This window comes from Python bivittatus, unplaced genomic scaffold (genome assembly GCF_059951505.1).
Source record: "Python bivittatus isolate LINGU-HERP-01145 unplaced genomic scaffold, Pbiv_v1 ctg000700_np1212, whole genome shotgun sequence".
NCBI lineage: Eukaryota > Metazoa > Chordata > Lepidosauria > Squamata > Pythonidae > Python > Python bivittatus.
The window spans coordinates 55,221,306-55,246,913 of NW_028277098.1; the positions used below are offsets into that span (position 1 = coordinate 55,221,306).

General features: G+C 40.1%; 1 protein-coding gene across 1 annotated transcript; it reads left to right on the forward strand.

Annotated features, from left to right (window-relative positions):
* The first annotated feature begins 12,437 nt into the window (after window positions 1–12,437).
* Window positions 12,438–24,772, forward strand: LOC103055520 (armadillo repeat-containing protein 12-like). The gene is made up of 5 exons (XM_025165630.2): window positions 12,438–12,595; window positions 14,366–14,500; window positions 20,743–20,916; window positions 22,569–22,640; window positions 24,029–24,772. The coding sequence occupies exons 1-5, from the start codon at window positions 12,509–12,511 to the stop codon at window positions 24,647–24,649; spliced, it is 1,089 nt and encodes a 362-aa protein (XP_025021398.2). The 5' UTR covers window positions 12,438–12,508; the 3' UTR covers window positions 24,650–24,772.
* Window positions 24,773–25,608: the final 836 nt, after the last annotated feature.

A 25,608-nucleotide genomic window follows, 5' to 3' on the forward strand; every position in this document is an offset into this window, starting at 1 on the left:
AGGGAGAAGCAAAAAAATGCAAGATGAGCTGGAAAAAATGATGAAGAATAGAATGTTGTTATGAAAGGGGAGGAAGAAAGGGAATGCCAAGAAGTGGAAAAACTCATCAGACAAAGTTATATGGAGAAGAAAGAAAAGCTTGACGTCCAAAGAGAGGAGAAGGTGGAGCATTCATGAGAAATAGAAGTGCTTCACCATGTCCTACTCTACTGTAATTTCTGTAGGGCTATTCAGAATAGATATGTCATATGCTTGCTGCATCAATACCCAAGAAGAATGGATGATTATTATGTGAACCACCTCCTCTCAGATATGAAGTGATCTATCACTGGTGCAGTAGCTAAAATTTTAAGTTGCTGCAATGAAAACAAGGCAACAGGTGAGACAAAGCTCAAACTGTTATTTTTCCTTTTTCATTGTGATTTTTTATTTTTTCTAATCTGATTATGGATCAAAATAAATTGTTGTTAGGATGGGGAGGTAATTCTCACTTGTTAGCCCAGTGGTCCATAATCTGGTCCCTTCCAGAAGTATATTAGACTTCTATTATCCCTTGCCAACGTTTGTAATTTTTTGTTGGAAAAATGGCATCCAGCACCAATTGGGTGTTTGCTTCTTTTTTTAATAGTTGCATGAGAAGTAGACATTCAGAAGTAGAAGTTTTCCCCAGTGTGCAAGTGCTTTGGTGGAATTTATTTAATATATTCTGGGTATTTCTGCTCATCATCTAGTATTACATGTAGTACAAAAACATGGAAAAAGGAAAAAAAGAGAAATAGGAGTCAATGGGTTTATTGAAAGAATACAACAGAAAAATCCATGGAAATGTAAGTTGAGCATATGGTGATCATGTTCAGATTTTCCCTGCAGTAAATAGGCATTGCAAGGACTTTGTAGTGTTTTGGTGGAAATACAGAATAGAAAATTCAGGACTGAACTTGCTTTTTACACACTAAAAGCATGCTAATCACAACTTTTTCTTAGCAATCATAGTTATCAAGGCTCTTAGCAGAGAATGTCAGTGTAATTAAGCACATTATATATTTATAGAAATGGGGAAAAAGATTTTTTGAAGCTCAGCCTTAGATTAATAATTGGAAATGTTGCCCAGGAGGATGTACGACTTCCCCCAAGTTGGTGCCTTCCAGGAGTTTTTAATTACATTTCCTGTTACTGCTGAAATCTGGCCATGTTGGCATGATGAAAAATATACATATAGTCCAAAATGCTGGGGGCATTTTGTACCTGGTTGGAAAAGCCACCATCAAGTCATCCTTAGAAAATGCAACCTGCTAGAGAGCTGCCATGCTTCACCTCACTTTGAAATGTGAGTGTAAGTCTGACTGTACCACATTACCACTAGTCAATAATATTTGCCATATGAACATAATGCCTCTGTGAGTGTTAAAATAAGCCTCTCTGGTTCTGAAGCTAAGTTTCATTACTGTGCTGTGTGGGATCAGAAATATTGCCCAAGGACTGCTGTCAAAATTGATTATTCAAAGGCTGTGGTATTCCAGTTTACAGAAAAGTTCCTTTCAGTCATATATCAAGATGCTCTCTTCCCCATACCCCTGCTAAGCAGCAGCGCATCATGACTTTTGTCATCAAACTGGGCTAGCATCTCCATCCACAGGAATGTCTTGGGACGGGGAAGGATCCTGCCCTGCAGAGCTGTGGGAATGGCTGGCAGCTTCATTTCTGGAGGAATTTCCAAAGTTCAAGGTAGAGGAGAGCTGTTGGTCGAAGACTTAGTCTTAGTAGGACACTTTTTGCAAGATGTGAGTTCCTTGCAAAGTTTGGCCATGGAGTCATCTGGGACAAATAGGAGGTTTGTTCCTGTTTATGTCAATGGCAAGAATCTAATTGACTTTGGCAAGCAGGATCAGACACCTGAAAGGAATTCTTGAGCTTTGTTTGTTTATAGTTTATCCCGGGTCACATTGGCTTCCTTTTTTACCAAACCCTCTAATTACTTCTAATATCATAGTCTAGTTCTTCTAACAGCTTCCGGATTGCAGTGAAAGTTGAGAAACATGTACAGATGGTGTAAATAAGGATACGAGGAATCCCCACATCTATTCAGTGGATGCTATACCAACACTGAGTACCACTGATATCCTTCCAAAACATTTCTACTTTAAAACTGCAGAAATAGCCTGAAGAATCTTAGATGTACATAATCTAGTCCTTTCCCCTTCTTTATGACATTGAGAAACGCCCTCAATATTGCAGAAGCCGGCAACAGTATTTGTTTTGATAAATCATGCTCTCCATCAGGTACCCAGAGTGGTGTACAATTTAATAAAGTATTAAAAACCTTTAACCATGAGAACAGTATTAAAATTAAAAGAGAAGGGTGACATAAAATATTCTACAACCAAACTGGCTACACTGCTGATATACTGCAAAATAATGAAGAAGCCAATCTTACCACCATCCTCTGAAGGAGTGAATTTGCCAAAAGGCCTTGTCTCAAATATCACTGAATTTGTATCTCTCAAGTGATGGCACATGAAACAAGATCTCCAATGATGATAATTAATTATGGGCAGGTTCTGGTAGATGATCCTTGTGCCTGGGTTGTGTGCAGAAACAGCAGTGCCCTTGAAAGAGCGGGAAGCCAGTACTGAATCCACTCCCTTTCCTCTGAGTCAAAAATTCACTGGGACTGATTCTCTGGTTATTCTATCTGAGCTCTGTTCTGCATCCCTGGGAGTAACATCCCTGAGAAAAAAGGGCCAGGCCTAGCAAATGGAAATGACAGTCTCATCCAGAATGTGTCAGATGAGGAAGAGGCTTAAGTAGAAGAGGGGACTCTGATTGTTCAGTGGTACATACGGTATGCATTTTCATTGATCCTTCCTGGGATCCTTCCTTCATAGGCAGCATCCTGCCAGCCCTATGTCCTGCCTTTGTAAGAATGCTTGTGTGAAGGGAACACCAGCAAAACCCAAGGGTTGCATCGCAGAAAGTGTGCCTATGAGGAAAGCATTTGTGGCAAAGATATAAATCTCTTTCCCCAATTGTTTTGACCCATCCTACCCAATCTGGCAGGAAGAGCATGCTCTAGGGAGTGTCAGCTGGCAGGGCCCAGAAGGAGAGCCTTTTCTGCCATGGCACCCACCCTTTGGAACCTCATTCCCCCTGAGATTAGATTGGCCCTGATCCTGCTGGCCTTTGGCTTTGTACCTGAGCCTGGGGCCCTGGGTGTCGGTTAAAGCCTGTCTCTTGTTTGTATGGATGATAGGTTAGATCGTGCTCAGCTGCTATGTGTTTTTATTTTTGTTTTATATGATGTATTTTGTTTTTTTATTTATTGTAAGCTGCCTAGAGTCTTGTAAAAGTGAGATGGGCAGCTATATAAATTGAGTGAGTAAATAAATAAATACCTTCTCTCTTCCCCTGAAATGTAGTTAGTTCCCTTAGCACATCACTCGTTTTTGGAGGGGGAAGGGTTCTAGTTTTGGATGTTCAAATTTATTCATGGTAATTTCCCAGAGGAGGGTCATTTGCTGTAGAGAAACCAAGGCAATGGCTGGCCAGACGCTTCTTCAGCAAAAATGCCAGTGTTCCCCTCAACGCAAAGCCAGCGATTGCCAGATGTCTCTGCTCATCTCCTGGTGCTGTTGGTGAATCTACGTCATCCTCTTCCTAGCCTTGTTAGCCAGGGACAGCCAACCTGTGAGAAAAAGCAGGGTCAGAAGGAGGGGCCTGAGGAGAAGAGATAACTCGATCCCCGGGGCCAGGAAAGAGGGAGGCTTGCCTTTCTCTGGCTCCACCACTAAAAGCGCCGAAAAACCCACATGCTTCTTACTGCCCAAGGCCTCCCCTGCCAGCTGGCCCACCAACTCTTTAGGAAACCCCCTCGTAAAAGCAGGCTGAGTTGCTAGTTGAGAGGCCAACGTGTTTGCTTGTCAGTCTCTGCAATGAGCAATGCCCAGCCTGTCAGAGGGAGGGGTGGTGGTGCAGCAGGGTTTGTGTTGTGATCCGTGCCTCGCCTAGTACAAGACTGGTGCTGAAGGGGTTAAAAAGGTGAAGGCCCCAAGCCTGATATTGAGGAACAGAAACAGGCGGGGGGGGGGGGAGGGTGTGCGCGTACGTGTGTGAGTGTGAGAGAGAAGGAACAGAACATCCTGTACCCTTGAGTATGAAAAAAAACCGGCCCTGTAAGGGCAGAGTGGGGGTGGAGGGATGAAGGCAGCAGGCAGGCGGGTGCTGCCGTGGGGGGAGCAGCTGTACTGAAGGCGTGTAAGAGGTGTGTGTGTATTTGTGTGGGCTTGAGAAAGTTGAGTCCGTGTGCACAGACAGAGAATACGGGGATCGAAAAGAACTTTGTCAGAGGACTAACTCCCGTCCCACATTTAAAAAGAATCAGTTAATCAAATGGCTCAATGAAATCGGCAGAATTGACATGTGGCTGGAACAGTAATTGCTTGAAAGAGGCACACAAAAGCACGTGCCTTCCGTTTGCAGAGGCTGCCCTTACAGTTGCTGCAAAGACCACTTTAAAAGAAGAGTCCTGCCTCAGCTGAGGAGGAAAGCAGAATGCCTCTTTTAAGATGGTGCTTGCCAGCAGCAGGTTTGAGCAGTCCTGAAAGTAAAAATGAAGAACTTCAAACAAAAAGGGTGTTGAGATTGCTGAGAGGTTTCCTTTGGCCATCTGTTAAATGTTGGATAAAGCCCTATAATGCACGATTATCATATAGCAAAAAATAGTAAGGTCATCCTTAGATGTTTGCATCTGGACCAGACTTCAGGGAGAAGTCCTGGGCCCCCAGTCAGCCCACTGAGCAGAGGGCTCTAAGTGCCGCCAACATGGCCTCCCAGTGCCTCGCCCATTTAGGTGCCCCTTCCCTTCCTCAATATCCAGAGGCTTCAATGATTGAACCATGGCTTATCATCTATCTCTCTGTAGCCATTACCATAATGTCATAGGGATGCTGGTTCTGGCTGTTATCAGTTGTGGAATATCTGTTACAGAGCCAGCTGTGTGAGGCCTGTGAAATCCAGTGGGGATTTTTCACAACATAAGCAGAGGGTGGGAGGGTGCATTCTGCCAAATGTACTCATTAAGTCAAGAATAAACATAACACAGGGCAACGACAACCTTAGCAACAGCATCGCCAAGAAATGATAGCGATTAAAGAGTGACTCCGATAATGCCACAAAATAAACAACCCTTGACAAAAAGATGTCACTGAGAACATTTAAGAAAATTTATATAGAGGTGTTCCCAAGAAGAAGGAGCTTGCAGTGATCATGTGACAGTGGACAGTGAACAATGAATAGTAGCTAATGTGTGATTTGGGGAGCTAAAAGTATGTGCAAGCAGAATTTTATGGGCAGGAGTTATTTTTATCTTGAATAAGATGTTCTGGGTTAGGAAGGGTCAAGTTGCATAGGTCACAAAGTTGTTTTGCATGGCCTGAATCACATCAATTCTTAGCTCCAGCACAACTCTTTGCAGAGCTATTTGCATCCAGCTCAGGACCAATGCACAGATGCAGTTGTCTCCACGGGCAAATTTGTTTTCCTTTTAAGTTATGGAGAAAGTGAGAGACCCATGTGTGGACTGCAACATTTCTACAATGTTATATATACATGTGTGTCCATGTGTGAGTGTGTGTTATGGGAATGACACATATACAAATGGGGTCTCTAGAAACATTTGACAACTTGTCTTGCAAAAAGCCTTAAACTGTTTTTCTTAAGCTGCTGATGAGATCCCAGGGCCTGCATCTTAAGATGTCAGCAAGTAGCATTTGTAAATCATTAGAAGCTGAACAACTACATGTGTGTGTGTCTTGCTAGTGAAATCACTATCCACAAGTGGCATCTGCAGGAGAATTTTATTGTTGTATGTATTATTTGTTAGATTTACATCCCTCCTTTCCTCCAGGGGCTCAAGGTGGTATACATAGCATTTCCTTCTCCAATTTTTCCCCATAACAACCTTGTAAGGTGGGCTGAACTGGGAGTGACTGGCCCAACATCATCTAGGGAGTTTCCATGGTTGAAAGTGAACTTGAACCTGGAACGGTGTGGATGAGATGCTGATCTCACCCTGTCTCCTATTTTTCCCCTTCTCTTTCTCCAGCAGTCATATTCCTTGGAACCGAACACATCATTTCTCAGTAGAAATTCCTTAAGATTCCTGCCTTAGTGCATTCTTCCCAAACTGTTGTGTATTTTTTGTAGATATTGGGGTCCCCCCAGGATTGCTGTTCAGATCCCTCACATATGTGAATTGCATCAAATCTTCACTGCAATCTACTCCAGTGTGCAAAGGATGACCACATGAACAAGGAGGTCATTTCAGGAATAGGACTGTACATCACAGTTGATCCTCCTATCTGCCATATTTTTAACTTCTGTGTCGATCCACAACTCTAGGAGGTCTGCCAGACTGAAGCACCATACAAGATAAGGCCTCTGCTAATCACACGATACTATCGTTGGGGCTTGCAATGATGAACAGTTTTGTAATAGCCTTGGTCAGTGGCATAGCTATGGGTGGGAAAAGGTTTCAGAAACAGCAAATGCCACTGCCTTGTGCTTAAAGGGACAGTCTGTGATTATTATTCAAGGGATTCTTGACACATCTTATATTCTATTCCCTGTGGATCTTTTCACTGCATGATTAGGTAAATTTATTCTCCTTTATTTCTGTGGATGAAGGAAGGATGTGTATTGAACAGAGACCTGAGGGGACATGATGAGGCACTTAATAATTGGCCAGCAATGAGTACCGACTAGCTGACAGTGGTCTGTTCTCAAGTATTGGCAAGAAAGAGCAAGCTTTGATTGGCTGGTGGTTTGAAAGACCTCTATAGACTTTCAAACATGGAAACAAGCCTGTGGTTATAGCATCCTGTTGTCCAAATAGTTGTGAAAATTGTCAGGACAGCCTGGATCAGTCTCAGGTGTGTTTTGAACTGCATTCAGAAGAATAGAGAAACAGAAAACATGATCATCTGGAAGTGCTTTTTGGTACCCTCCAAATGGGCTAGATCAAGTGTTTCTCAACCTTGACAACTCTAAGACATGTGGACTTCAACTCCCAGAATTCTGGCTGGGGAATTCTGGGAGTTGAAGTCCACATGTCTTAAAGTTGCCAAGGTTGAGAAACTCTGGACCAGATTGTAATTCCAGCCAGCCAGTGTGAGTAACTATTGCAATCTTCTGAGTGGTCTGTACCTTCCTTTTTGGAACTCTTGGACTAGAAAGACAGAGCTGTCATCTTATGTCGTGACCTCCAGCTGAGATCATGAAAGCTGGATGTGATGCTGAAAAAAAAGAAAGGGTGCGAAAGCCAAGTTCCAAAGAACCGGCTTCCTTCATCTGCAGCCTTTTCTTTCTGATTCATTGGAATACAGCCTACAGAACTCAAGAGTTTTGCTGCCCTCTTCAGGAGTCTGCCAAATGTTCTTTGAAGATCTAAAAACACAGCAAATAGATCCCTGCCTGAAAATGAACAAATTACTGTAATATAGGATGCCATCATACCCACACTTACTAGGCAATGTGTCATAGTGGGACTTACTTCTGAGTAAACAAATTTGTGTGTACATATGTTTAAATGCAATATTAAGGTCAGTTATGAAAAAGTAAATGTGGTCCTATCTAGTCACTATATTTTGTCCTTTGTAATAGAAACACAGAAAAGTTCCTAGGGTAGTCAAAATATTTTGCTGCCTGAGAGAATGAGGAAGATTTTCCCCACCCTACCCTTGAGATACATACATATCCCATATACAAAATCCAGCAGAATGGGCAATTTATTATTTATTTACTGATAGCATATATGCTTCTACAAAAACAACATCATCTGGCTTATAAACAGCAAAACAGTTAAAAGGAATAATAATTTCCTCCAGAGTAATATCAACACTTTAGCTAAACATTTATAACACAAACAATTGAGCAGGAGAGAGAAATCCACTGCAAGTATGAAACGAAGCTAAAATATGGATTCAAAACATTTACAATTGAAACGTTTTTAAAAAGCTTCTTCACCAAAGTCTTTCCAGAAAGAGGTTATTCCATATCCCCAAAGAAAATGGTGTGTGGGGGGTGGGGGTGGGGGTGTTTTGTTTTCTAGCTGAATCTTCTAGAAATTGTAGCACATCAGATTGGAGAGAGCTGATCTTCTCTGGTTGCCAGTGGTTTTCCAAAGTAACATGCAGAGAGGATCTTTTATCTTGTCTGCTCCCTACTCCCTCTATAGACAGAAAAATGCTGGAGATTGAGCTAGGGAACCTGCCACATGCAAAGCCTGCCTTCTCCTACTGACCAATGATTCTTCTCGGCATCTTTTCACTCCAGATGGGATGCCAAGAAGTCATCTCTCAAGATTTCACAGTATTTTCATGATATCAGCAAGTGGGAGAAGGAGGAGAGAAGATTCAAAGGCCTTACCCTTCCGATGATGATGTGCCAGAGTTGTCATGAAGGGCCCAGGTGACATCACAAACCATGTGAAGTCTAGTATTACCACAGGTGAAGGGTGGGTTGGCCTCTAGTCAGGTCAGGGCTCCATCAGATTTCCTGGAAGTTCAAAGCAATATGAAGTACAATGAGCTGATAACTAGTAAAAACGTGTTAACTGCAGCTTACGGAGCTTCAGCTATCTATTTGATGTCGAAGACTCTCCTAGCAATTCTCAGAAGTCCCCCCTACAACTCTGAATCAATGAACTTAGCCAGTGAGTTAAATGAAATAGGGGCTGAACATGCTCACAATGTATGTTGTTCTTCTTCTTTTTCTCTTCCTTCCTGCCAAGCTTCATGGAGACTGATATCCAAATGAGAAGCCTCACAGCCAGAGATTCATGGACACAGCTGTGATACTTTTATTGCAGATACTAGAGAAGCCCTAGTGGAAACTCTATGATTCAAGCCTTGTATATTTAAATCATTCTCCTACCTTTATTTCATAATGGACTGAGAGCCAATCTTTTCTCATAGGGACAAGTACTTGGCCCCTTTGCTATTTTAATGGACCAATTTGATCTCCACGTCTTTGATTGTTCACCTTGTCAGCTCTTGCCTTCACATTGCCTCTCTATTTTCTCCTTCCCCAGAATCTTCCATTTCCCTTGAACCCTAAGGAGCCAGGAGTGTCTCCCCTCCTTCCCCTAGGCATGGGGAATTGGAAGGGACTATGTGTCCCCACCCCCGCCTTCACCTGTATTTTGGCTGGGGCTGACAAAGTCTCTTCCCTCCCCGATTCCCTGGAGAAGAGGGGGAATTTTTGTCTTCCTGACAACAGGAAGCAGGTAGGGAAAGAGTTTGCTCTGTTCAGCAACTTTCCCCAGTCCAAAAGTCTCCCACTCAGCTTCAGGCAGGGGGGATCTGAGAGTAGGAGTGTCTGTTTCTTTGTGACAACAGGCCACAAGTAAGGGAGAACTTCCATCTCTGCTATATCTTTCTCAACTCCCCAGTCCAGAAGTCTCCCCCCAGCTTCAGGTGGGAGGGAGGGGTCTCAGTCTCTCAGTAGCAATCTAACCACCTCCCCCTGATTCCCAAACCAGTTATCATCCTCCAGGTCTGAAGAATTGTTAGGTGCTGGTGCCAGATTATAAGGCCAGTGCAGCAGTTTGGGCTTATGCAGGTACAGCAAATGGGAAACATCTTAAAAGGTTGATGTTTCCATCTGCAGTGGATGTCCTCAGCCACTTCCCATGATTTCTCTGTTTCTGGGTCACCTCTCCAATGTCCATTATTATTTGTAACAGACTACTCTGCTTTCAGGCTTTGTGCTTCTGAACTTGATGACTTTTCCCTTCCCACTTATCTCTTCCAATTCTTCCTGGAACACTATGGCCATTATGTTTGCTTTACCACTTATGAGTCATCTCGATTGTTAAACTAAAATAAAATAAGGGGAAAGAAAAAGAGAACTGGAAAATGCAGAAGAGGCTGCTTACTTACTACATCTTATTTGGCCAAGGGTCACTGGGGGAAAGAACTGATTAGAATGTGGCAAGCTATAGGGCCAAAGTGAGGTGGAGAAATGGGGGTGCAAGACATGTTGGGCTGAGTAGGAATGTCAAAAAGTTTAAATCAATTGTTTGCTATCAGAGAATTCTGTCCATTTTATTGCAGCCACATTTTAAAACAAATGCTATGTTAGTTTATCCCTGTTAGCAAGATAATTGTATCTGCTCTGTAAAGACTCCTTGAGTCCAGCTGGGCTGCTGAATATGGCATCCATGCAATTTTCTTTGCAGTGACACAAACATTGCCATTATCTTCTTCCACAATGTTTTTCAACTTCTCCCTTTAACCAACTGCCCTGAAGGTCCAAGATGGCCTTCAATCCAAGTACTAGCCAGGACTGACTTTGCTTGATTTCCAAGATCAGCCAAGATTGGATAGAAGGTGCCACCTACTGAAGTGTAAGACTAATGGCCTGTCTAGTCAAGCATTTTCTCCCGAGAACAATCCAGTGTGTACCACACAAGGACACTGTATGAGAAGGGGGCACAGCTGCAAGAGAGAGCGAGAGAGCGAGATTGAGATTGAGATTCAATATCAACAACACAGGCTCGCTGACTTTGTGCATGTGCACTCAGCTGGCAAAACTGGTGATGGAAACTGACTCAGCAGGCCCTTGCATAATTATAATTATATTTAATAAATTGTGAATATTTAAAAAATGTTTTTGGGGGATCAAAGTGGAATTCTGGACAAGGGTGCCTTATATGCTGTCATCACCCCTGATCAGATAACTCTGGGAAGTCCCCAAGGAGGACATAAGCCAACAGCATACCTCCTGCTGGTGTTTTCCAGCAATTCACACTGAGAGATTTACTGCCATTAGTAGGTTTTTCCTCCATAAACTTGTCTTTGTTGTTGTCTAATTCTCTTTTAAAACCATCCTAGTTGGTGTTATTATTACATTGTATAGGAATGAATTCCATAATTCAATGTTGGGCTGCATTGAAATGTCGCATCTCAAACCATCATTCACCTTCACTTGATTATCTCAGGTTCTAATACTATGAAAATGTCATTCTTCTTATTTTCTCCATGTATAATTTTATACACATCTGCTGTGAACTAATTCATTTATTTGCTGATTGTGTAAGTAAAAAGCTTGAAAAACTTGTAACATTTTCTCAGAAAGTTTTATCATTTTAGATACCCTTTTCTTACCTTCTTCATCTCTATAATATTCCTTTGGAAATACAAAGATTGGTAGTACACCAGTGTAGCAGCACCATAGTTTTGCATAAATTCATAACAATCTTGGAGTTTTTTTAATCCTTAAATTTGAAAAAAAGGGAGGGAGGATCCTAACATTGATACATTGATTTTAGCTTCCTTAGGAATATCAGCAATATCAGCTTCAGGTAAATTTCAGAGGGAGAGTTGTGGCACATTAAAGATGAACAAATTTCTTACAGCATCTGGATTTTTTTGCATTGGAGTTCATTTCACCAGATGCATGAAATGTTATCTAAAAATGATATGCAAATGGCAAGTATATCAACACAAAGAATCTCATGGCATTACCATATTTTAGGAAAGACAAAAACCTTAAACTGAGAGTGCTCAGTCATACAGGAATTTCCTGCAGTTGTTTGTACTGAATGTCTACAAGAAAGTGATGTTATTTCAGTAATATGCTGAGACTTACTGGAAGTACTTGTATATTGACACCCGCCCCCCCCCTTATTTATGCCCAAATAGAGATTAAAACTGGGGGAAGACAACTGGTGGGAGGGCTGTCAATATATTTGGATATACTGAAAGCATATGGGGGTTCTCACAGAACTTCTGCCATAATTAATGTAGCCAATCACAAAATATGCATTTATCAGAAGGCTAATTGAGGAAATTGCTCCTTCCAATCAAGCTGTGCCAAAATATTCTATGTCATACCACTTCACAGAATCATATAGTTGCAAGAGACTATTCAGTCCAAAACTGTGCCATGCAGAAATTCACTTAACTTTGACTTTTTGGGGGGCAGATGGGCCTACTTCTAAACAAAGCACTGTTATGACCTGCCATTTTTACATATTTATTTGTTTGTTTGTTTGGTCCTGCCTCAATCTGGATGAACATTTCCCCCCCCCCAAAAGTACTAGATTCTTGTGAGGCTCGGAGGCCTTCCTGAGAGTAAATATGATGCTAGAGTCTGGCAGTCAGCTGGTAGCATTCCAGTGGCCAATTTTTAAAAAATGAAAACAAATTTTTAAAAATTTAAAAAATTGGGTAGAGCAGAGAATCTGGGCAGGTGTCAAGGAAGGTGTCTTTGGGGAAATGTTCACAGGTCCTATATTGTCTTCCACTGGACTAATATGTTTCTTTTGATTGCTTCAGAAGTATGCAGGATGTTCTGGTGCATGAATGTCTGTAAAGGGATTCTAAACCATCTTTGAGCTCCATGGAGTTGGAATTTCATTTTTGAATTATTGCTTCTAGGGCTGTCTTCAGAATCTTACCAAATTTCATCTATAAAAGTGACTGTTCCAGGAGAGCTCAGGCGACTTCTGATGTCCCTCAGTCCCAACCTAGATGATGACACCAAGAGGATGACACTTCATAATATCGCTCAGTGTATCTACTTGAAGGAATCTGAGGTGAAAGTTCTAAGTTACAGGGCATATTGTAGAATGCAATGAGAAAGGTTGGGCCTGATGCAGCTGCACAAGTTTACAGCTCAACAACTTCAGCTTTAAAGCTCCATTATTACCCTGTCCTCATTCCATTAGAATTTCCAAGACTGTGTACTTTTTCTGCAAAAAAGGATGAGGGATTCTGCAGAATATTTTACTGGGAGAGATTTAAGGTGCCTCTTTCACTGGGAAAAATTAGGTCAGATTCTCAGCAGAAACTGAAAGGTACATTCATAGATCACAGATCAGCACTTCCTACCTGTACACCAGCCCTCTGGGTGAATTAGACTCTGATTAGACCTGGAGCAGATGTGGAATTACTGTTCTGTTGCTGCATTGTGCATCATTCATGAAGTCCTTGAATCTGAAGGGGATACTACCTTTGTCCTAATGTACATTTAAATGCAGGTATTTAGGACCTACTTCATCCCAGGATAAGCCTAGGATCCGTGTGTAATATATATATAATACAGAGATCTTTTGGAGAGCAACTGTTTTCCTAGCTCTTTTTTAAACTTAGGGAGGCTAAGTACAGTGTACCTCAGTTCATGAACTTAATTCGTTCCGCGACTCTGGTCGCGACCCGAATTGGTCACGACCCGAATCAAATTTTCCCATAAGGTTCAATGTAAATATGGTTAATCCGTTCTGACCCCTCCAAATTTGGTCGCCAACTGATTTTGGTTGCAACCCGAATCAAATTTTCCCATAAGGTTCAATGTAATTACGGTTAATCCGTTCTGAACCATATGTTTTGTTTTGTTTTTAAACCACAAAAATATGACACAAAGTACAGTACGAAGAGAGAGAATGCTAACTTTGCTCGACGCAACTTCTGGCGTGGAGGACAGGAAGGCGGGTGGGGAGGTGGTTATTGTTTGGAGGGAGAGTCCCCCTCCCTACAGGAAGCCACGACCACGTGTCACGGGAGGGAAAATGGCCACGGATCCTGTTCGTCACCCGATCCGGCGTTCAAGAACGAAAGGAAAATTCTGTGAACAGTGCTGTTCGTGACCCAAATTGGTCATGAACAGAAGCGTTCGTGACCCGAGGTACTACTGTATATGTTAAGCACCCATCCCCATATTTAGAGATCAAATCCCATTCAAACATAAAAATAAAAAACCCCAAAGCCACTCCAGTGGTAAGAAGACCTATGTATTTTTTTACCCACCTACCAATTTCCCTGCCCAGTGATTCATGATCCCATGTGAGTCTTGTCAAAACTAAAGCCCTCTGGATATGTTTTACTACAACTCCCCTCATCACAGTACAGAGTTAATGGGGCTTGTAATTAAACACATTCAAGGAGTGAGAGGAGGAAGGCTGTCCTCCACAGGAATGCCCATGGGGAATACCAAAAAAAGTCAAGATGCCAGCTGTGCATACTGGCAGGTGGAATTGACAAAGACCTGGATTAAGCTTGGCATTTATCCCAATAAAATGAAGATTATGCCTTCCCTGCAAATGATCAGTCCCCAGAATCTGCAGTGCCAATGTGAAATGGAATTGCCCTTCAGGGTCAATGTCAACAGAAATTTGCCGCATCCCTCTTGACAGTTAACCCTTTACTGTCTACATACTGCCTGCTGTTTGGTGTCTTCACCACCACATGTTGCATCATGAGGATCACATGGTGTTATGGTGAATATGACATATTTGCCACATTCCAGTGTTGGTGATTGATAAGGCTGATGCGTATAACCACGTGATCGTTTCTTTCTTACTTCCTAGGCAAGTGATTGCACCAATGATGACGTAAAAGTAGTGGCCTCTTTCCTGGATGATAAGGATAAAGACACCAAAACTGAGGCCTTGAATGCCCTCAAAGCCTTCACTGCCATCTGGAGGTTTAAAATCAAAATCCAGGTAAACATTTATGGAAACTGTGTATGAATCCCAAAATATTTCTAGGGTGCCTAATTTCTTGTAGTAACTTTAATATAAGGCATATATAATCATATTAGGCTGTTATACGTAAACAGCATTAAGGATTTTATCAGCTGCCTAGCCATCCGTAAGGATTCTGACCTCAGCATAACTTTCTACAGATGTGATTTTTTAAATCTTGTAATTGCTATTGATTTATGCTTTGCTTCCTTTTTGTATGTTTTAGGTTTTTTCAAAGTGTGTTTTGTATTTTACTTTCAAAATTGTATTTTTGTAAGCCACTCTGAGACGTTATTCAAAAGGATGGGATACAAATAATTTTTAATTAATAAAATGAACCCTGAGAACAAAGCTATTCAGTGCTCTGCTTTGCATATTTTCCCTTGCAGGACGGGGGCTGGTGTCTAAATTAACTCAGTTAGAAATTGACACAGAGAAAAAACCCCACCATTGTCTAACAATCTCACAGCAGCAATTCATAGTTGCTTTTAAGTTTTGAAAAATGCATCTCTGTTCATATCTCCATCATATATGTAATATTTTAATTTTATTCCTTTAAAAATTAAAAGGAAAAGAAGAACAAGAATAAAGAAAGATATAAACTGGAGAGAAAAAAAAAACCTTCCAAAGCCAGAGAGGGAGAGAAGAAAAAAAATCCCAAAACATATAGAAAATCATTTATCCTAATTGTTAAATACTTAATTAAATCTTGATTATTTGAAATAATATCCATCAGTCTTTCCATTCTAGCAATAAATAGGCAGCTCATAAAAACACATACTGGTCTAATATGTAAACCTGGGATTACACTGTCTTTCCAGCATGGAAGAGTCACTTCTTTTGAGGGCCCCAATACTTCATAACTCTACATCTCTTCACACTGTGATGAATTTCAGGTTTGGGGTATATAATTCAGAAGTATATTAATATCTTTAAATAATATTGAACTTGTAAGGCCATATTAAAAAATTTATGGATATTGTTTTGGGAGAAAGTAGTGGACTACAGTATATAAACATGATTGTGCAACAAAAGCTAACATTTTCAGAGGATAATATTCTTTTGAACTATATACCTAGTATATGGAAATTGACATCTGGATAATGTAAATGGATTCTTCATGCCCTTACTATGGCCAAAAGACAGATATTGCAACATTGGAAAGATAAATGTATGGTCCCATTCAGTCAATGGATTGAAGACCTGATTGCATTTGCCACTTATGAGCGGATTGCCTATAGATGTAGACTTTGTATGAATAAGTATAATGAAATATGGGACTCCTTTATACAAAATATAGTAGGTTAAAAAAAATTACAGTCATATAAATGTATTGGAAATATATTGTATAATGGTATACTACATTAAGGTTTTTTTTGTTCTTGAATTTTTGTCACTTTTTTGTAATACCAGCTTTTAATATTTTCTTCTTTCTTCTTCTGTATTATTATTTTTGTCTTTTTTTCTTTTTGTTATTAATTAAAAAGCAATAAAATTTATAAACAAACAAACTTATGGATATTGAACCAAAATAAATAAATAAGGCAATAAGTATAAGATGCAGATGTTATACGAATGAGTGTCCCCTCATTTATTTATTTTTTTTACCTTTTTTTGCCTTCAAGTCAGGCTTGACTTCTGGTGACTACATTGACTGGTCCATGCAGTTTCTTAGACAGATTTTTTTGGAAGACGCCTCGCCTTGCCTTCTTTCTAGGGCTAAGGGCTGAAATCATCCAGCTGGTTTTTTATCTAAGAAAGGACTAGAACTCAGGTTTTCCCGCTCCTAATCCAGCATCTTAACCACTTTATACTTCTAATATAAATTGTTAGTCAACCCTTTGTAGATATTCACTCAAGTGGCTAGTAAATGTAGAAATGAATCTTTTGTTGAATTAGTCTCATTTTAAGATTATAGGAAACATATTTAATATTCTTTAAAACCCTTAGCCATGATTTATTAATATGAAATATTCAATATTTCTTGCAAATAGCTAAATTCCAATAAGTGATACTTTTTAATTGTTTGTTTAAAAAATACTGTACATATCAAAGCATCTGGAAGACATTCCAATATTAATAATAGCTTGAGAGTTTATACAGTCCTAGTGCACCTGACCAAATTGTGAAATCGAGAGATGTTTTAACTGAATATTCTGCCATTTCACAATTTTATGCATTCCAGATTCTTCTTGCAATAAATCAAATTATTCATCCTGATTGACAATAGTGTGGTCTAAACTATTATTGCCTTTGGCTTCCAAAAGGACCCTTTTACACTAGGATTACCTCAAAGTATAAATATGTGAATAAGGATCAGAATTATATTTCCTTGCCAGAATCTTCCAATTTTTTTCCCAATTGGCCTGTTTTATTAGACAGAGCATTTTGTACATAACAGTAGCTAGAATGTAATACAGAACTGTTATTATACGCTAGTGATACATTATTGATATTAAAATCTCATCAAATTTATAAATGCTGTATAAATGAATATTACTTCAAGATTGATATATTGGCATACAGTAGTGATATTCCTAGGCTTATACCTTAAAGTTATTTCAAGCAGATTGATGGAACTGATCAACTTAAAAATTAGAGGAAATAAAAGGCATTCTTGATGAGTTCCATATGACATCATAATAGTAAAATAGATAATTCCATTTATAATAATCTCAGCAAAGGGAATTGAATGCTATATTTTGATCCAATTGATAAAGAAGGAGAAAATTTGCATTTAGGCCATATACAGTCATGTGAAAAAGAAGTACACCCTCTTTGAGTTCTATGGTTCTATCAGAACATAATAAAAATCATCTGGTCCTTAGCAGTTCTCAAAAGTAGGTAAATACAACCTCAGATGAACAACAACACATGACATATTACACCATGTCATCATTTATTTTACAAAAAGAAAGCCAAAATGGAGAAGCCGTGTGTGAAAAACTAAGTATGCCTTATGATTCAATAGCTTGTAGAACCACCTTTAGCAGCAATAACTTGAAGTAATCGTTTTCTGCATGACTTTATCAATCTCTCACGTTGTTGTGGAGGAATTTTGGCCCACTCTTCTTTACAACATTGCTTCAGTTCACTGAGGTTTGCGGGCATTTGTTTATGCACAGCTCTCTTGAGGTCCCTCCATAGCATTTCAGTCAGGTTGAGGTCTAGACTTTGACTGGACCATTGCAACACCTTGATCCTTTTCTTTTTCAGCCATTCTGTTGTAGATTTGCTGGTGTGCTTGGGATCATTGTCCTGTTGCATGACCTAATGTCGGCCAAACTTTAGCTGTCAGACAGATGGCCTCACATTTGACTCTAGAATACTTTGGTATACAGAGGAGTTCATGGTTGACTCAATGACTGCAAGGTGCCCAGGTCCTGTGGCTACAAAACAAGCCCAAATCATCACCCTTCCACCACCGTGCTTGACGGTTGGTATGAGATGTTTGTGCTGATATGCTGTGTTTAGTTTTTGCCATATGTGGCGCTGGGCGTTATGGCCAAACATCTCCACTTTGGTCTCATCTGTCCAAAGAACAGTGTTCCAGAAGTCTTGTGATTTGTTCAGATGCAACTTTGCAAACCTAGGCCGTGCTGCCATGTTCTTTTTAGAGAGAAGAGGCTTTCTCCTGGCAACCCTTCCAAACAAACCATGCTTGTTCAGTCTTTTTCTAATTGTACTGTCATGAACTTTAACATTTAACATGCTAACTGAGGCCTGTAGAGTCTGAGATGTAACTCTTGGATTTTTTGCAATTTCTCTGAGCATTGCACGATCTGACCTTGGGGTGAATTTGCTGGGACGTCCACTCCTGGGAAGATTGGCAACTGTCTTGAATGTTTTCCACTTGTGAATAATCTTCCTCACTGTAGAATGATGGACTTTAAATTGTTTGGAAATGGCCTTATAGCCCTTCCCAGACTGATGGGCAGCAACAATTGCTTCTCTAAGATCACTGCTGATGTCTTTACTCTTTGGCATTGTGTTAACATACACCTCAATGCTCAAGACCAGCAAACTCCTAAAACTTTGGCTTTTATAGAGGTAGTCACACTTGCTGATGATCAATTGATCAAGGGCATTTGATTAGCAGCACCTAGCTGCTACTTAGCCTCTTCATACCTATGGAAGCAGTAAGGGTGTACTTAGTTTTTCACACATGGCTTCTCCATTTTGGCTTTCTTTTTGTAAAATAAATGATGACATGGTGTAATATGTCATGTGTTGTTGTTCATCTGAGGTTGTATTTACCTACTTTTGAGAACTGCTAAGGACCAGATGATTTTTATTACGTCCTGATACGTAAAACCAGAGAACTCAAAGAGAGCGTACTTTCTTTTTCACATGACTGTATGTTTCAAAAAAGTCTACTGCACCATTTCTAAGGTTTTTCCTGTCATTCAAAATCTCCACCATTGATTTTAATTTTTCTCAATTATCAGATGCTTGATTTTTTTTTTTTTTAAATAAAACCAGATTGGGCAGGATGGATGATGAAAAGCAAAATTGCTGGCAGAGTACATAGCAGGGTTGTGGTCAATATTTTTGCATCAACATTTAGTAAGGAAATTGGACAATAATTTGCACAGTGAGCATGATCTTTACCTATCTTCAAAATCACAGTTATATAATCTCACCAAAGGAGCTTGGAAAAACCTTACTTAAAAAGGCACCATTTTAGACTTTGAAATGTACTGGGGCAGAAACCTCAATATAGGTCTTATAATACATAATGGGACAACAAGGAGCTTTTCCTGTTTTCATAGTGATATCTATTATTCCTTGGTGAGATGGAAGCACAGCTAAATAAGCTGCTTTGTCTTACATAATCTTAGGAAGAGCTATGTTATATAAAAATTGATTACTTTTTTCCTCTGTTATATTTAATTCAGTTTTTTTTTTTTATTGTTAAACTTGTATGTCGCCTGTCTCCCCCAATGGGTGACTCTGCATTACATAATCGAGTATTACATAATCAAGAGTAAAAAATTTTAAAAGTTGATTTATTGACTCATAAACTATCCATCTCTCTTATCTCCTGGGCATCCTCACTAGTTTGCATAATATTACATTCTTGCAACTATTTCAGATGAGAGGTTAGTAATTTACCAGGTCTTTTACTTTGCTCCCAATATTTTTCCTTTATATGATTCAGTGATTATTTTGTTTCAAGGACTTAAAGGGAATTGTGTTCCTATTTAGCATGAATAAACACTTTGTGTAATTGGGGGTTTAAATCATCTGCATATATGCTCAAAAGCATATTTTCCTGTTTAACTTTTTCACCTTTTTTTTTTTTTATAAAGCATAAGAAATAAACAAGACTACACACACACACATACACCTTAAAGGAATTCCAAACAACCAATAAATTTACAGTATCTGTTTATAGGAAGAATAATATTTAACAATTTGTGACTACTTTAATAAAGGTATATTTAAATATAATTTAGAAAAAAATAAGAGACCCAGAAGGAAATGCAGTACATTCATAAACAATAACTTAAAAAAAAATCCTTCTGAATCTCTCATTTCTTGTTTTCCCACAAATGTTGAATACTTGTGAATCAGAACTACTACATAACTAGTCAATTTTAAATTTCCACTAGGGCAACCCATTCCTTAGTTAAAAGATGGGGGAAGGATATACTTTTTTTTGTAAAAGAGCAAGTTGCTCAATTTAGTATCTGCCTCGTCTTAGTGGTATTCCTAAGATACTTTGTTTCCACATAACCAATAGAGATGTGTTGGGCTGAAACTAACAATGAGAAGAAAAGAAATAAATATATACATGTGAACCCTAATATTTCCAAAAATCAAGGAAAAGATGAGAAAAAGTTTGTTTTTTGGGGCTGACATGAATTTTTAAAAACTAAAACAAAAATCTCCTTCAACTGAATTTAGAGTTGCATATTCAATGAAAAGACATTACTTCAGCCACCGCTAGAGGGCACTATGGCAATGGGGTATGTGACTTGATTTTGGTTGTTGTTGTTTTTAATTCACAAATTCTAAATTAAAGCCAGTGTACTGGCTGGGGCATTCTGGGAGTTGAAGTCCACACATCTTAAAGTTGCCAAGGTTGAGAAGCACAGCAGTTAACTTTAGAGATGTACCCTTATCAAGTCAGAAATCAACTATTTGCATTGCTTCTCAAAGGAGATTGTCAACTGCTAAAAGAGAATTCAACTGTCCTTATGTATTTTTCTTTGCAGGAATTTGTCCCCAAAGTCATTGAGATAGTGACAAGCGACTGGGACAACGATGTGCAAACTGCTGGTTTGAAGCTGCTGAATGGGTTGCACATACCGGATGACACACATGCATTGCTGAGAACACAGCTTGCAAACTTTATGGACATTCTGCTCACAGCAAACACTTTGGCCAAGGTACACAACACACAGGGACCTTCTTCTCTTTCAGTAAGCCCAGGGGCTTGAGACTGGCTAACCCTGGCGCAGGGCAGAAATGCAGCTTCACGTCTATAAAGAGATGTTGATCACATTCAGCATCTTTCCTCTAAATGCATCATTAAATTCAGGGTGCAGCAATTCGAATTCTGATCTATTCTAGTTCTCTGACTCAGTTCTGAACCTAGTTTTTAATTCTGCCCACCCCCACCGCCCCCTTCAGCCTGTCTTCTGTGAGTCACTAAGCATATTCGGTCCTCATTAGATAGGATTTCTTTTTCCCCTGATATTTTAAAAAATTGTTAGTACTCTTTGTCAACCTTGGGGTATCCTAAAACCTTGCTGATGCTTCTCTCTTATTCATGGATACTGCAATTTTTGCTGAATGAAAATGGTCATAATGGTTCTCATAACCTGAACATTAGAAATAGAGCAAAAAAGTTGGGCCTGCAGTAAAATATTAAAAGGTTCTTCTTCAGGCCTTTTCCAGGGCACACTGTTCTGTGCCCCAACTGCTGTTACCTATTCATGGGCACTAATCCTACCTAGTAACCACTGGAGTATAGTTTGGTAGGGTTTTTTTTAACATTTGCAAAAATAAGGATCATGAGAAGCCTGCTAATACCTCCCTGTGTTGGGCAAGTGGTGTCAGTTTTGTTACATTGATAACCTCAACATCAGAAATGCAGATAATAATTATTAGAATTCATACTCCCTTTCACTTCATTATGAAGCCAGCTTTGCATAACTACTGCCAGACTAGAAAGCGCTACATGGAATCTTCAACCAGTCTGATTCATGTCTATATTTTGCAACTGGTAATCTACCATAGATGCTCTAGAGCAGTGTTTCTCAACCTTAGCAACTTTAAGATGAGTGGACTTCAAGTCCCAGAATTCCCCAGCCAGCCATGCTGGCTGGGGAATTCTGGGAGTTGAAATCCACGCAACTTAAAGTTGCCAAGGCTGAGAAACACTGCTCTGGAGGCATGCTTAATCAACATATATTGATGGAAGTGCTTTCCTCCTCATGCATTTTCTCTCTCATACAGACAGGCAAAAGAGAGAGTGAGTAAAAACAGAAAGGGGAAAAAGCTATTTTTCAGCAGAATAGATTTCTCCTTCTGCTGTATTTGATGGGTTTTTTATGAGTGGTCTTGGACCGTAAATAAACTTCAAACTTCAATTTCCCCTTCCCCCACCCTGCAAATGAAGAAAGGAAATCAATCTATTGGCTGGCATAGGGAAGAGTTGATGCACTGAGCTGCACTGCTTGGCCTTTCAGGAACCTAGTGCCCCTGGATGCTGTGTTAGGCTATTTCTCCAGTTGTGACTTACAGGATCTTCATAGCATCACCAAGCCATCACTGAAGTGATATGAAGTCTGTACTCTTCATTGTTATTTTGGCTTATGATGGTTGGATGACTCTAGATGATGCATAAAGTCCTTGTGGGGAAATGGCCAACCACAGCAACAGAAAAAATGATAGCACAGCCAGCCTTCTCTATTTGCTAGAGAACTTTTCTTTTCTTCTGTTCTTGAAATTTGTTTTAGTTGCAAAGGCATCTAGAAGGGTCTAATTTCTCCTCCCTGACAGTTTCTAAAATGGATCTTCTCACCTGTTTGAACAGGTACAAGTTCTCAAATTTCTTGATACACTCACTGAGAAGGAGGACCTGCTGTATGACATCATGAATTGTCAGGTAAGAAGTTGGGGTGGGGTGGGAGAAAGCAGGACCTAGCAGGAATTTCTGGGAGCTCCAGAGAGGTTTGGGGGTTGGGATTTACTTCTTTATAAGATCTGAATACATAGCAACAGCATATGTAAGCTTTGACTTCCTAAGATCTAGAAATCTATGAAATATTGGAAGCAATAAATAAAGATTTGAAGGCCCTGCTTTATGGCTGAAATTAGTCACAAAGCCTTATAATCTATGGCAAATCAAAACAGTTGTCAAATAAAAGCCAAGTCAGGAGCAGAAGAAACAAGAATGCCCATTTGTTACACCATACAATCAACAGTCTAGTACATGGTCTGAGTTTGCAATAAATACATTTGGTCAATGACAAACAGCATTGGTTAAAATCTCAGGCAACTGAACAAGAGACTGCAGTTCTTAACAGTGAGAATTTAGTGAGCAGATTCAAATGCCAACATAGAGATATTGTTTTAGAGGCCTAGATATTGCTCATCTCATCAAATTATGGGGAACTTCCAGATCCTACACAGCCTCTGTTTCAGCTTTTCCTAAATCTGAACCTTCATCTGTTGACATTCTCTACATTCTAAAGGGGGAGGATAGGCAGGGTCAAGCACTTAGTTATCATATTCTTAGCATCCAGCTTGACCCAGACTTGTCCCTGTCTACCCATCATGAATATGCTAGTTCCTCCTAGCCCTGATCCAGAAATAGCTCTTCTTCTCATCTTTTTCTGAGATAAAATAGAGGAGTGCAGAAATAACCTTGACAAAGGAATGCAAGAGTTGTTAGGAGAAACATTAAAAGAAAGTAAATGACAACTCAGTCCTGGGAAAGAAAAAAGCTTGGGAAAAAGATTCAAAATAACCCTACATTGATTATGTTTGGTATAAGATGGGCAGAGGAAAGCTCTGGCAGGCTTTCAAGCTATTGTTATGACACCCTACAACAGTATAGTAGTATTCTTGTAATCCTTGTGATGTGTGTTTCCTGATCTGGCCTACCTCAAAAGATGGACAGGTAAGCGTGACACTTAACAATGGAGAAGCTGCCTATCAACTTCTCTCAGACAACAGATTGTGCTAGCATGCAGATGATTTGGTCACAGTCCTGCTCCATTTCATGAAGTGCAGGAGCTTTGTATTTAAATTGCTACATTTTAAAAAAAATGATATATACAATCACAATTTATGCAAGTTGATATCTTCTTTTGCCCCCCCCCTTTTTTTTGTAATAATATGCAATGTCCACCTTGAGAATGGGGGAGCCAGGGTTAGTGTTACCTTTCATCACTTGTCCTCAGCTTCATACATGTGAGGTAATGGGGAGAGAGGAAAGAATGATGGGGAAGGCCCTGAACTGATGAAGCATTTTTCATCTCTCCCTCCAAGGCACCTGCTGAATTCCTGAACCTCTTCCAGACGTCTCAACCTGGGAACCTGCTTTATGAGATACTAGTGTTTGTGGAACGACTTAGTGAAGGGCGCCAGTCTCCACAGTACCAGTCAATGCAGTGGGAATACAGCGATAACTCCCTCCATGAAACTATCTTTGGCGACAATTCCCGTCTCTCTGACCGCTTGCTGGCTCTCATTATCCATCCTGAAGAGGAGGTGCAGTCTCAGGCTTGCAAAGTGATCCTCAGCCTGAGGCTCAACAAGGAAGAAAGCAGGGCCAGCATTGGGCATAGTTTGGGGTCTGAGACCAGTGCTTACCCTCTTGAATCCACTAGACAAAGCCAGGTTGCAGATGCCTCCCTTGACGACCAACCTTTAATTCCAACTGTCCCCTCCTCTGATGCTCCTCAAAATGAAAGTGGTCACAGCTTCGTACCGCTCCAGGGCACCAATGAGACTGGCCAAAGCTTCCATCCCCTTGAGAGAGCTGACCCCAGCTTCCACCCCCTTCAGAGTATCAGTGTGGAGAGCAGTGGCCACGTCGTGGAGGAACCCAGGGATAGCTTTCACTCTCCCCCAGCTGCTAGCTCAGATGACAGTGACAACAGCATTTGAAGGGGGCAGTTGTGCAGAGGAAAAAGAGACTAATAAATGTGTTGGCAAACAGAGGAAAATGCCTTTCTGTCTCTATGTAAAAAATCACAAAAGAGACAGATATTCTAGCTTCTCCCAAATCAGAAAAGCGCTTGTCTGAAGAGTTTAAAAAATCAGTACCTTTTCTTCACTGATATGGTGAACACTAACCATGTCCTCTCTATTATATATTTAAAGTTTGGAGCATTGGAAACACCATTCAGTGTTTTTGCTCCAAAACTACATTCATACATTACACCTTGCAAAAATCTGGCTGGCTTAGCGTATTATAGCTTGGGATATTGTGTAAACCCAGTCAATTGTGATGAATAAATTAAGCCATGGTTAAGCTAACCATAGCTTAGCACAGCCTGTAAACCAAATCCAAATCTTTGTAGATCTGCAAACACAATCACTCCTGAAGATGTTTTCTTAAAACCATGCCACAAGCACAAGAAAAATGGGCCTGAAGGAAATCTGGTGTGATACTGTATTAAGAAACTTGTATGTGGATGCTACAGCTTGTTTGAATTGTTAGTCTGATATTGGTTTAATAATTTTACACACACCATTGAGGAGCTTCATATTTAGGCATCATGAGCACTGAATGGATTCTTCAATGAAACCTACATGCAGAGTTGTCTTGAGCCAACATCAAGCCAGGTTCCCTTAATTTAGTGGCTGGCACTTTTGCATATAGAGAGCCAGTTTGATAGTATGGTTAAAGCACTAAGCTAGAAACCAGAAAAGTGTGAGTTCCAGTCCTGCCTTAGGTACAAAGACTTTGGGGTGACCTTGAGCCAGTCACTCTCTCTCCACTCTGGGAAGAAGGCAAAGGCAAGCCGCTTCTGCAAACCTTGCCAAGAAAACTGCAGGGACTAGTCCAGGCAGTTTACAGGAGTCAACACTGATTCAAAAGCACAAAAACCTTTTCCAGGTAC

Bases quoted from the DNA above. Each gene is read 5' to 3' on its own strand.
- LOC103055520 (XM_025165630.2), top strand. From the start codon at position 12,509: ATGTCCCTCAGTCCCAACCTAGATGATGACACCAAGAGGATGACACTT. The intron at 12,596-14,365 runs GTGAAAGTTCTA...CTTACTTCCTAG, and splicing joins TCTACTTGAAGGAATCTGAG to GCAAGTGATTGCACCAATGA. The intron at 20,917-22,568 runs GTACACAACACA...CTGTTTGAACAG, and splicing joins CAGCAAACACTTTGGCCAAG to GTACAAGTTCTCAAATTTCT.